Source organism: Cetorhinus maximus, unplaced genomic scaffold (genome assembly GCF_964194155.1).
Source record: "Cetorhinus maximus unplaced genomic scaffold, sCetMax3.hap1.1 HAP1_SCAFFOLD_2347, whole genome shotgun sequence".
Classification (NCBI taxonomy): Eukaryota; Metazoa; Chordata; class Chondrichthyes; order Lamniformes; family Cetorhinidae; genus Cetorhinus; species Cetorhinus maximus.
This window is the reverse complement of record NW_027598286.1, coordinates 3,238-15,552: the sequence shown is the minus strand read 5'-3', so window position 1 is coordinate 15,552 and position 12,315 is coordinate 3,238. Positions and strand designations below refer to the sequence as shown.

The 12,315-nt window shown below is 48.6% G+C and overlaps 1 protein-coding gene across 1 annotated transcript; it reads right to left on the bottom strand.

The window, feature by feature from the left end:
* Positions 1–1,339: 1,339 nt before the first annotated feature.
* LOC144677246 (zinc transporter ZIP1-like) lies at positions 1,340–10,842 on the bottom strand. The gene is made up of 3 exons (XM_078537431.1): positions 10,483–10,842; positions 8,526–8,653; positions 1,340–4,214 (listed from the first exon to the last, which is right to left on the bottom strand). Exons 1-3 carry the CDS (start codon positions 10,661–10,663, stop codon positions 3,537–3,539), a joined length of 987 nt encoding a protein of 328 aa, XP_078393557.1. The 5' UTR covers positions 10,664–10,842; the 3' UTR covers positions 1,340–3,536.
* Between the last annotated feature and the right edge of the window lie 1,473 nt (positions 10,843–12,315).

Genomic DNA, 12,315 nt, shown 5'->3' with positions numbered 1-12,315 from the left:
GAATGGATACTCTTTGCTGGTTACATTGTGTTTGATACATTTGGTGCTCTGTATCCTTTAGTAAATTGCAACAACTCACACCCCGATACAAAGGTATTTTCATCCCGTGCTTCTGGCTTGTGGGTGTATCTGCTGACATTCCTCTCAGATCAGTGTTAGTTGGGTAACTTAGCTGATTTCATGGTCTGATTCTCCCTCCTGTGCCTGTCCTGGTGCACTCTCCTCTTAATCAAAATTTAGGGTAGGAACTTCGGAGAGTGAATAGGCCATTCAAACAGATCATGGCTGATCATCTCGCCTTTGCCATTTTTCCCCACTATCCCTAGATGTCATTAGTATCAGAAATCTATCAATTTCTGTCTTGAACATGCTCAACGATTGAGCTTCCACAGCCCTCTGGAGTGGAGAATTCCAAAGATTCACCACCCTCTGAGCGAAGAAATACCTCCTTCTCTCAAGTCTTAAATGGCCTTCCCCATATTCTGAGACTGTATCCCCTGGTTCGGGACTCACCAGCCAGGGGAAACATCCTATCCACATCTACTATGTCGAGCTCGTTAAGAACTTTGTAAGTTTCAATGTGATCACCACTCATTCTTCTAAACTTCCAAATAATACAAGCCCAATATCCTCAATCTCTCCTTATAAGACAAACCTGTCAATCCATGGATGGGACATAACATGGGATAGAATATTTAAAAAAAACAGGAGTAGGCCATTCAGCCCCTCAAGCCTGTTCTGCTAATGGTTCTGACGAAAGGTCATCAACCTGAAACATTTAACTCTGTTTTCTGTCCACAGACACTGCCTAAACTTGCTGAATATTTCCAACATTGTCTGTTTTTATTTCCAGTCAATATTGAAGTTGTGACTCTCCAACTAGTTAGTATCTACAGCTCTGGATAACGATCAGGAGCGGAAGCCCTGTTTTCTCCCTCTCTATAATTCAGTCTCCCAGTCTCATTGTAGTGTTTCTGCTGATGTCAGCTGACTCCACACAAGACCATGGATTGAGCCTCGGACCTGAGCAGTTTCAAGGGTTTAGCCACCAGAATTAACTCAGTGACCTATCCAGAGAACCTGTGTGAGAGAGAGAGAGAGACACGAGATATCAGAATATCAGCTGTCTGTATAAAAGACAGACACAGAAAGGAAACCTAGTCAAAGTTAAAAACAGTTACTATTTTTTTGGCAATATTTTCAAGTAAAAATTCTCATGAAACTGTCCAATGGTTTCTCGGTATTCCATTATCTGGCTCTTGTTTCATGCCAAACATACCCCCTCTAAACCCAGAGTGTTGAGTTACATTGAACTCTCAGTTCAAGACCAGAAGTCACACAAGGTTTCCAAAGATTTTTATTTCTTCTCAAAAACCACACAAAATAGTTTTACATTTATACAAAATATGTCTATGAAAGATTGGCTAAAAGCGGAAACAGTTGTATTAAAAATCTTACGGGGACACTGGCAAATATAAAGCCGAAACTTTGTTTCATTTTAAATATTATTTTGTGTGATTTTAAAAATAGGTCGGTGCTCAGGCTCCCTGGGCTGGGACAGAGGAGGATTGCAGCCTGCAAACACCCAGCAGGATCATCATTACAGAAGAACAAAGAGACACATTCACGTTTCACAAGGCTGGTCCCTCATATCAGGGAGCTAATACCTAGGACTTCTTCCTTCCATTAAAGGACGTGTCTAGAGTGATCTCGTAGCGGGAAGCCAGATGGTTAATGGAAAGGGTAGACATGGAAAAATTAGTTAAAATGTAAGTTGTGAGAGTCAAGATACAAGAGTCACGCCGGTAAAAGATAAGTTTGGGATTCAGTGAGGGGTCGACACATGGAATGGAAGATCAACTGAAGCATTGTTACAATTGAGAGTTTATAAGATTGTGTTTCAGGACTATGTCTTTTGGTTTATAAGAGTGTTAATAGCTTGGGGCTGCATCTTTTAATTTGGGATAAATGAAAGGAATCAAATCGTGACCAAAATTAAAAGAGATCTAGACTGTTTTATTAAGAGGGAGGTGCCTGGTATTTACACTTGAGGACGATGACAGCTGCTTCTAAGAACATGAGCAGATCCTAAGTCCCCCATGGCCCAGAAAGCTATTATTGATATCAAATCGTAAACAGTTGGTCACTGGACAGTGATCAGGAGCAGGAACCCTGGCTGATTTCCCCTCTCTCTCTAAACCAGGCGCCACAAGACTAAGACCCGCAGTGTATGTGTGGACAGGTTGAATGTAAAGCACACAATGTAAAGCTGCTACAACCTATATTTTAGGTAATCAAATACAGTACTGGTTTGAGCTACCCAAAGTTTCTATATCTGTTCTATTATTCAAATGTTAATAAGCCACTGTTTACCAAAACAGTGGAAGTTATGAGCTTCGTTAAAAATTATTTTAAAACTAGCCTCTCTCTCTCCCATTGTAACTTTCTCAGCTTTAGTAACAATGGAGTTTAAATGATAAACAGCAGTGTGTTTATAGGGAGCACACACTCCTTTATCATCAATCCCACAGCAGGATATGTGGGAAAAGTGTTACCTCCCTCCTCTCTGGAATAGTGAGATCTGCCTCTCTCCCCTTCTCTCCCAGTGATGGGGTGATGAGGCAGCTCCTACGGCCTCAGTGCTCCATCCGACGCTCCATGCCGTGGTCTTCCTTCCCATCAGGGACTGGCCTGAAACAGCCCGCAATTCCTCGCCCAAGCCATTTGTCAGCAAAAAAAGGGCCTGGGTTAAAATCCACCCAGTCCGATTCAGTATCCCCACCAAAATGCCAGCAACATGGCCACAGGGACAACAGGCAGCCCTTGAAACTATCAATCCCTCCCGAATCACAACCACTGCACTTGGTGCAATAGCGGAGGATCTGGAGCCTGCAGAATCATCCCAGAAGGAGCTGGTCGCTCTGACATTAGGGCTTTCAGTGTGGGCATGAAAATACTGGGGTTAGAATTGGAGTTTGAGGGGGGCGGGGGGTGGGGACCACTGGAGTTTGAAAAAATATATAGAACGTCCAAGGTGGACTTGATTGAGGTTTTTAGGGTTTTGAAAAGGAAGTTATAGGGTAAAGAGAGAAACTTTTCCCACTGGTTGGTGGAGTCTAGGACAGAGGTGCAGAACCCGAAAAAACAAGAGCGCATCATTCAGCAGAGAGGTTAACAGATACAGAAGGAGTGGGAGAAGGGTGCAACTCTCTCCCACTAAAAGCAGCAAATGCAAGGCTCAATTCATCATTTGTAAGTGGGAAATGGGTAATTTATGCTAACCAAGGGTATCAAGGGATAAGGAGCCAAGGTGGGAGGTGGAGTTATGATTCAGACCAGCCTTGATTGCACTGAATGGCAGAACAGGCATAAGGGGCTGAATGGGCCAGCTTCCGCAACTGTGCTCCTAAAGCAGCTGAAACGGTCGGGGAGGGAGGGCTCAGGGATAGTTCAAACGCAGCTGGAGCTGACCGAATTGAACTGGAACTGGGAGATGGGTCAGTACACGTGTAAACAATCCATCATGTCCATGGCCCCTACACCTTGATGAAAAGGACCATGGTGATGAGAGCAAACCCAACGATCAGCATGAGGACTTTGCAGAGACGTTGATGTGAGGAATTGAGCTCGTGAGGCAGGATTTCCATGAAGGTGATGTAGATGAAGCTTCCTGTGGCCACTCCCTCCAGCACGCAGCGGACGAGCTGGTGGCTGGAATCCTCGGTCAGGGCAATGCCAAGACCGACCCCCAGGGGGGACATGAGAGCAAAGGCGACGATGCAGCAGATGACTGCTGTCCACTTCAGCCGGCTCTGCACCAGCTTCAGAGTCAGGCTGAAGGCGATGATACACTTATGGACCGAGAGGGCGATGCAGATCTCCACCACCTTGGAGCTGGCCTCCTGCAGGCCCACCGCCAACCCTTCCAACACGGAATGCAGGGAGAGGGCAAAGACCAGGACAAAGCAGCGGATGGCAGAGTGAGAGTTGAAGTCCACGTGGAGGTGGGTCCCGGTCTCTTCACGCTGACAGCCACTCTCGCCCAGGCCCAGGTGGTGCTGCGAGTGCAGGTTTCCACTTGACGACCGGCCGAGGAGCGGCCTGGTCTCCTCCAGGTGGCTCGATTGATCCCGGCAGGCCAACACGATCTGCTCCATGATCAGCACCAGGAAGAAGCCCATTGCCACTATAAACTCTGGCAGCGGGAACTGCAGCTGTAACACAAGGTAAAACACAACACACACATTAAGGTGCAGTACGGCTTGAAGTTCAAGGTCACTCGTTTAGTGGGTAACAACATAACTAAATTGGCAAGAAAAAAACTGCAGGTTTGGGTATATATTGTTGCCAGATTTCGTTCATAGGACAGATTCAGCGCTGGTTAGATAAAGAGATCCAGGACAGTGTAAAGGGAGCTTTACTCTGTATCTAACCCCGTGCTGTACCTGTCCTGGGAGTGTTTGATGGGGACAGTGTAGAGGGAGCTTTACTCTGTAGCTAACCCCGTGCTGTACCTGTCCTGGGAGTGTTTGATGGGGATGGTGTAGCGGGAGCTTTACTCTGTATCTAACCTGGTGCTGTGCCTGTCCTGGGAGTGTTTGATGGGGACAATGTAGAGGGAGTTTTACTCTGTATCTAACCCTGTACTGTACCTGCCCTGGGAGTGTTTGATGGGGACAGTGTAGAGGGAGCTTTACTCTGTATCTAACCCTGTGCTGTACCTGCCCTGGGAGTGTTTGATGGGGACGGTGTAGAGGGAGCTTTACTGTCTCTAACCCCATGTTGTACCTGCCCTGGGAGTGTTTGATGGCGACAGTGTAGAGGGAGCTTTACTCTGTATCTAACCCTGTGCTGTACAACCCTGTGCTGTACCTTTCCTGGGAGTGTTTGATGGGGACAGTGTAGAGGGAGCTTTACTCTGTATCTAACCCCGTGCTCTACCAGTCCTGGGAGTGTTTGATGGGGACAGTGTAGAAGGGGCTTTACTCTGTATCTAACCCCGTGCTGTACCTGTCCTGGGAGTGTTTGATGGGGACTGTGTAGAGGGAGCTTTACTCTGTATCTAACCCCGTGCTGTACCTGCCCTGGGAGTGTTTGATGGGGTCTGCGTAGAGGGAGCTTTATTCTGTACCTAACCCCGTGCTGTACCTGTCCTGGGAGTGTTTGATGGGGACAGTGTAGAGGGAGCTTTACTCTGTATCTAACCCCGTGCTGTACCTGCCCTGGGAGTGTTTGATGGGGTCTGCGTAGAGGGAGCTTTATTCTGTACCTAACCCCGTGCTGTACCTGTCCTGGGAGTGTTTGATGGGGACAGTGTAGAGGGAGCTTTACTCTGTATCTAACCCCGTGCTATACTGTATAGTGGTTATTTTACAGGAAACTGAGTTGATTATTTAGCAAGATTAAGTCCAATGAGCTGAGGAAGGTATCTTTGATTAACTGTCACAAAACCACTTTGTGCCCAGCTCAAAAAGATTTTTTTATTCATTTATGGGATGTGGGCTTCACTGGTTGGGCTAGCATTTATTACCCAGCCCTAATTGCCCTTGAGAAAAAAAAAACAAGAGAGAAACAGAATCAAAAATAAAATTCATTGCAATATCTTAATGTACTTTGGATAAAATTTGATGGAATTTAGAAGAATGGGAAGTGATCTCTTTTGTAATGTATTAATTTCTGAGAGGGGTTAATAGGATAGATACTGAGAGTCTCAGGATCAAGTGTCTCTCTTTCAGGACTGAGATAAGGAGAAATTTCTCCACTCTAAGGGTCGTGAGGGCCTTTTCCCCATACCCTTGCACGTTTTTTCTATTCAAAGAATCATCTAATGTCCACTTGAATGCCTCAATTGAGCCTCCCTGCACCACACTTCCAGACAGTGCATTCCAGACCCGAACCACACGCTTTGTGGAAAAGTTTTTTCTCGCGTCACATTTGCTTCTTTTGCAAATCACTTTAAATCTGTGCCCTTTCGTTTTTGATCCTATTATGAGTGGGAACAGCTTCTCCCTATCTACTCTGTCCAGCCCCATCATGATTTTGAACATCCCTATCAAATCTCCTCTTAGCCTTCTTCTCTCCAAGGAGAACAGTTCCAACCTCTCCAATCTATCCTCAGAGCTGAAGTTTCTCACCCTTGGAACCAGTTTTGTAAACCTCTTCGGCACTCTCTCCAATGTGATCACATCCTTCCTATAGTGTGGTGCCCAGAACTGTACACAATACTCCAGCAGAGGTCTAACCAGTGTCTTATATAAATTCAGCATAACCTCCTTGTTCTTATATTCTTTGCCCCTATTAATCAAGCCCAGGATACTATATGCTTTATTAACTGCTCTCTCCATCTGTCCTGCCACCTTCAACGATCTATGCACATATACACCCAGGTCTTTCTGCTCCTGCACCCCTTTCAAATTTCACCCCTTATTTTATATTGTCTGTCCATGTTCTTCCTACCAAAATGCATCACCTCAGTTCTCTGCATTGAACTTCATCTGCCGCCTATCTGCCCACTCCACCAACTTGTCTATGTCCTCTTGAAGTTCGATACTGCCCTCCTCACAGTTCACAACACTCCCAAGCTTCGTATCATCCACAAACATTGAAACTGTCCCCTGCACACCAAGATCAAGATCATTAACATATATCAGGAAAAGCAAGAGTCCCAATATCGACCCCTGGGGAACTCCACTACAAACCTTCTTCCAGCCCGAAAAACATCCATTGACCATTACTCCCTGCTTCCTATTTTTCAGCCAATTTTGTACCTACAAATGGCCTACTCCTTGTTCTATTTTTTACGTTGTTAAGTAATCCAACAAAACCGCCCTGTCTTACACTCAGAGCGAGTGTGCTGTTGTGAAATTGCTGAGAATGGATTGAGTAAATTGTCAGGAAGGTCGGACACAACCTGCAAATCTGAGAGCAGCAGCGATTCCTTCCTGGACATACAGAACCACAAACCACAGGTTGTTTCCCCACAACAAAGCATCTGCTCAGCAGTGGTAGCTGTGCTGCTCCTTGGCCTCGGGGAGGGAGACTTAGAGAGAGTATAAACTGGTTCCCAGCTGCTGTCGGGTGGTCGCTGGTATCATGTCAGGGCCTAGTTTGGATTGGATTGTGAAGCGTACACACACACGCACTCTGAATATCCTGTTGAGACAACTGAATATTGTCAACCGATGGGACTGTGTGCGAGTGAGACATCGAGTGCGAGGGAGGGAGACAGATGACACTTGGCGTCAGGGGAGAACTCAGGCAGCAGATTAGTTGAAATTTGTAACAAATGGGAGTTTGGAAAGATAGAAGGGCATCAGGGAAATCAACATGATGGCCTGGGTTAGAAAACAGTGGCGATGTTAGGGAGGTCAGTGTGGTAATCTTCACTCATCCTGAGGTAGAAAATGTGGCTGTCCCAGCGACTGAATTGGAACATAGTAAAGCTGAGATGTGGAGCACAGAGGGGAACGTACTGGTCAATGGGACCAAAGGAAGTGTGGAGCTGGAGCAGGGACAGCGAGCTATAATAGAGATCCCACAGTAGGTAGTTTAAATCAGTCAAAGGCACAGAGACTTCTGAATGTGTGACTTAAACCCAAGATAAAAAAAAAAGAGTCCAACCAAGAGCACCTGTCAAAAAGTTAGTCATTTCCTCGCTCACTGCTCATTCTGGCTGCTTTAATACAAACCATCATTCCTCAAAGCCACTAGAAATCCACAAACACTATGCTTGGCACTTTCCCTAAAGTCCAGTCATGAAAATTTCAGTCCAATCACTGCTTGAGTGGCTGAGTCAGTAAATGGCATCAAAAGTCACAGAACACACCAGTGTAAAGAGAAACCCCTCCCGACCGTGTACAGGTTTAATGGGGCAGAGACTGCTGCAGAGTGGGAAGGGCTCTGTGTCATCTGTCACCATTCACACTGACTCAGTTCGCTTCATTATGCTACTCTGTTCAGTGATAGCGTGACTAAGTGGGCAGCAATCTCCCTGCTGAGTCAGTAGCTTGTTAGCATAAACCCCTTTCCCGAAACTTGTGCACATAATCTAGGTTGACATGCTCATTGCAGTCCCAAGGGAGTGCTGCAGTGTCAACGAGGCTGTCCTTCAGATGAGATGCTAAATTGAGTGTAAAAGATAGGGTGGTACTGTAGGAAGAAGCAGCGGAATTCTCCCTGGTATTCTGGGTCAATATTGAGCCCTCAACTAATATCACCAAAACAGATGATCCAGTCAATCTGGGAGCTTGCTGTGCACAAATCAGCTGCCAAGCTTCCTACGTTTCTAAAAGTTTGTCACTGGCTGTAATGCACAGGTATCCTGAGGTTGTGAAAGGTGCTATAGAAATGCAAGCTGTTTGACAAGTCAAAGCTGGGCTGTTTGGGAAGAAGAGCAGTGTTTGACAGAACTGTGATATCAAACTCACGCGTTACTGCTGGGGGAATGGGTAAATGTTTACCAGGCCTGTGATATCAAACCCATGGGTTAAATGCTGAGGTGGTGGGCACATGTAAATGGTACTCACTGTGATTTTCATCTTGTCCAGCGATGCAGCCATGTCAGACAGGTAGTCTGGAAGCAAATCCAGCAGGCAAGTAGCTAGGAATACACCACCAGCCAGGCAGCTGAGAAGACTGAGAATTCGCCGCTGACCTATTTGGAAAGGATTAAAAACATTCAAAATCTAAACTAAATACGAGATGTTGTAAAAGCCAAGTCCAGTCATCACCCAGCTGAGATAAGACTTGTGTTGATCCGAATTGGAGGACCACAACAGGTCCTTGTTGACTGGATTTAGTAACAAGAGGAAGACATTGAGCCCCTCTAGCCTGTTCAGTCATTCAACTACATCTTAACTCCATCTGCTCCAGCTATGGGGGAAGAAGAGTCAAAGAATTGTCACGATTTTAGGAACAGGGTAACGCCTCCCAGTGCCTGTAGAAACAGAGTCTGTGATTGTAGTGAAGGTTGGCACGACACCAGGTCAGGACTTCAAAACATAAACAAAAATACCTGGAAAAGCTCAGCAGGTCTGGCAGCATCTGCGGAGAGGAGCACATTTAACGTTTCGAGTCCGAATGACCCTTAAGGTGCTGCCAGACCTGCTGAGTTTTTCCGGGTATTTTTGTTTTTGTTTTGGATTTCCAGCATCCGCTGTTTTTTGCTTTTAGGTCAGGACTTCACTCCAGCTCAGACTGCCACAAGTTAGCTCCTGATTCCTGAAACCCACCACGGGGCATTTCCCCCTTTTCAGAAGGGGTAGGGTGGGAAAGATGGGAGATTTTTTTTTCTAATGCCCCTCTCCCCAGGGGACTTTTTTATCCACTCTTTGGGAGAGGTGGAGATTTTTTAATACTCCCCTCTCCCTGGACGGACTTTTATTCCTCTCTACAAGGGAGGGAGGGGGATTTTTACCCCTTCTCCCAGGGGGTTGGGGGAGAGGGGTTTACAAAAATACGAATTAGGAGGGGTAGGCCACTCAGCCCTTCGAGCCTGCTCGATCATTCCACAAGGCCATGGCTGATCCAATTTTACCCTCAGCTTCACATTCCTGCCTACCCCCAATAACCTTCCATCCCCTTATTAATCAAGAATCTATCTAGCTCTGCCTTAAAGACTCTGCTTCCACCACCTTTTGAGGAAAAGAATTTCAAGGACTCATGACCCTTCGAGAAAAAAATTCTCCTCATCTCCATCTTAAATGGACGACCCTTTATTTTTAAACAGTGATCGCCCCCAACTAACCCTGGTGGAGGGGGCGGTGGTGAAGTGAGATTATTTACCAAACCTGGGGGGGGGGGGGGGGGGGGAGGAAAGAGGCTAATGCACCTCCACGGGATTATTTGCCCCCACCTCCCACAAGGGGGTGTTATTTACCCCCTCCTGTCCCCCCGGATTATTTACCCCCTCTTTACCCACCCCTGGGGGATTACTCCCCCCCCCCGGGGATTATTATATCCCCCCCCCCCCCGGGGATTATTCCCCCCCGGGATTATTTACCACCCCTCAGAGGGATTATTTACCCCACCGGTGATTATTTACCCCCCTCCCCCCCCCCCCCCCCCCCCCGGGTGATTATTCCGCTCCCCCCTCCCCCCCTGGGGATTATTTACCCCCCGCCTCCGGAGATTATTTACCCCCCTCCTCTCCCCCCCGGGGATTATTTGCCCCCCCTGGTGATTATTTACCCCCCTCCCCCTGGCTGATTATTTCCCCCCCTCCTCCCCGGGGATTATTTACCCCCCCCTCCTCCCCGGGGATTATTTACCCCCCCCCTCCTCCCCGGGGATTATTTACCCCCCCCCTCCTCCCCGGGGATTATTTACCCCCCACTCCTCCCCGGGGATTATTTACCCCCCCCTCCTCCCCGGGGATTATTTACCCCCCCTCCTCCCCGGGGATTATTTACCCCCCTCTCCTCCCCGGGGATTATTTACCCCCCCCCTCCTCCCCGGTTCCAGCTCCGGCCATTCCCCCTGTACCTGGGATCCCGGCTCCTCCGGCCACCGCCGCTCTCCGGACCGCGCACAGGGGCAGGAGGCCGCTCAGCACCGTCAGCAACAGCAGCAAGAGCAGCGAGACCACCTTCACCTCCAGCCCGGGGCTCATCGCCAGGCCCACCCCCGGCTCCAAAGGCACTTTCCCCGGACCCGCTTCTCCCATCCCGCCTCAGGCCGCCGGCAACATCGGCTGTGCCCCCAGAGAAAAAACACGCCCGGTCTCAGGCAGCTGGAAAACCCCCGGCCGGCCGGGCCTGGCTGGATGTCAATCGCCAGTCCACAGATGGACGACAATCCCAGCTCCAGCTCCCTTCCCGACACCTCAAACTCCCACTCGGCACCGGAGTCTGCTGGGCCGCTGGGCGGGATGAAAACTCCATGATTGACATTTCAGACAGCCAATCGGAATAGAGTACAGCTGAGATGGACTAGCCGCTTTGACCAATCAACACTTCAGAGGCGTTTATTTAAATTAGTAGAGGGGCGGGGTTTTGTGAGGCGGCGCTGCCTTCGGTGTCGCGTGGGGCAGTGGTGGAGCCTGAAGAGTGAGGGCGGGGTCTCCAGCCGAGTGGGCGGGGCCTCAGGGGGAATGGGCGTGGTTACAACGGGAGAGGGCGGAGTCTCAAGGAAGAGAGGGTCTACGGCGGAGTAGAAGGGGGATCTCAGGGAGGAATGTTTGGGTCGCATTGGTGGGGAGGAGGAGGGGAGTTCCCAGTGTTCGGGGTCACATGCCCGGTGTGTCACGGAGTGAAGGCGGGGTCTCCAGCGGAGTGGGCGGGGTCTCAGGGAGGAAGGGGCGTGGACGCATCGTGAGTAGGCGGGGATGTGGAGAAGTGGGTGGGGTTTCTTGCAGAGTTGTCGTGGTCAATGGTGTGGGGGCACGTTCACGTGGGTAGTGGGCGGAGCGCATGGGAATGGGCGGGGTTTCCGGTGAGAGGGCGGAGCCATCGCAAACAGGGGCTGTCAAACGTCACTGCTCCGGACAAGTTTCTCAGCCGCCATGTTTATGCGGGGCTAAAGGTTTCTCCATTTACAAATATTTAAGTCTTCAGACGGAAAATGATCTGGAACGTGGAAAAACCTTACGCCCCCGAAGACAAAACGCTTGAATCCTTAACTGGAAGAAATTTATGGGAGGTAAATAATTTCACAAATACTGGCTTCTCCTGTGGGGGAGGGAAGGGCGTTCTGCCCATCACAAAGATGGTAGTCCAGTGAATGGCACGCAAATCACCCAATCATCGAGCGAGAAAGAGGGCGGGTCGTTCAATTGAGCCAATAGTTTCCAGTGGGGGGGGCGTGGCCAATAATTTCGCACATGCGCTGTGGCGTTCCATGGGGAGGTGAGGTCATTGGTGCCAGGTTGGAAGTTGTGGTGAGTTGTCAGAGTTGGGGGAAGGATGTTTGTTGTGTTGGTGCAAAGGGAGCAGCCAAGTGATTCACCTATTGCTAAAGCAGAAAAAAGATGGATCCAACTGTGTACATTTACCTACCCCAGAATAATGAATCTGTCCACATTGACACCAGCAATGTTCAAGGCTTGTCAAACCAGTTGGCACAGTCTCATTCCCCCACCCATTAATAGATTGAAAAGGGGTAGGGCAGATCCAGGATCTCTATATCCTGCATCTCTGTGCAAATACAAAAGCACAGTCCTCAAGCAACACACAGCGGCAATAATGGATTGGGTCACTGCCTGCTAAAAGAGGCTTGAGGAAACTGATTCAGCGGCGATAGGTGCAACATCTGCTGCAGCTGCAGTAGGTACCTGGTATTGTATAACCAACTCCTGACAGGCTTCCGCAGGCACTGAAG

Excerpts from the sequence above, each read along its gene's own strand:
- LOC144677246 (XM_078537431.1), bottom strand. The coding sequence starts at position 10,663 with ATGGGAGAAGCGGGTCCGGGGAAAGTGCCTTTGGAGCCGGGGGTGGGC. Across the intron at positions 8,654-10,482 it reads CGGAGGAGCCGGGATCCCAG|GTCAGCGGCGAATTCTCAGT; the intron begins GTACAGGGGGAA and ends CTTTCCAAATAG. Across the intron at positions 4,215-8,525 it reads TGGACAAGATGAAAATCACA|CTGCAGTTCCCGCTGCCAGA; the intron begins GTGAGTACCATT and ends CTTGTGTTACAG.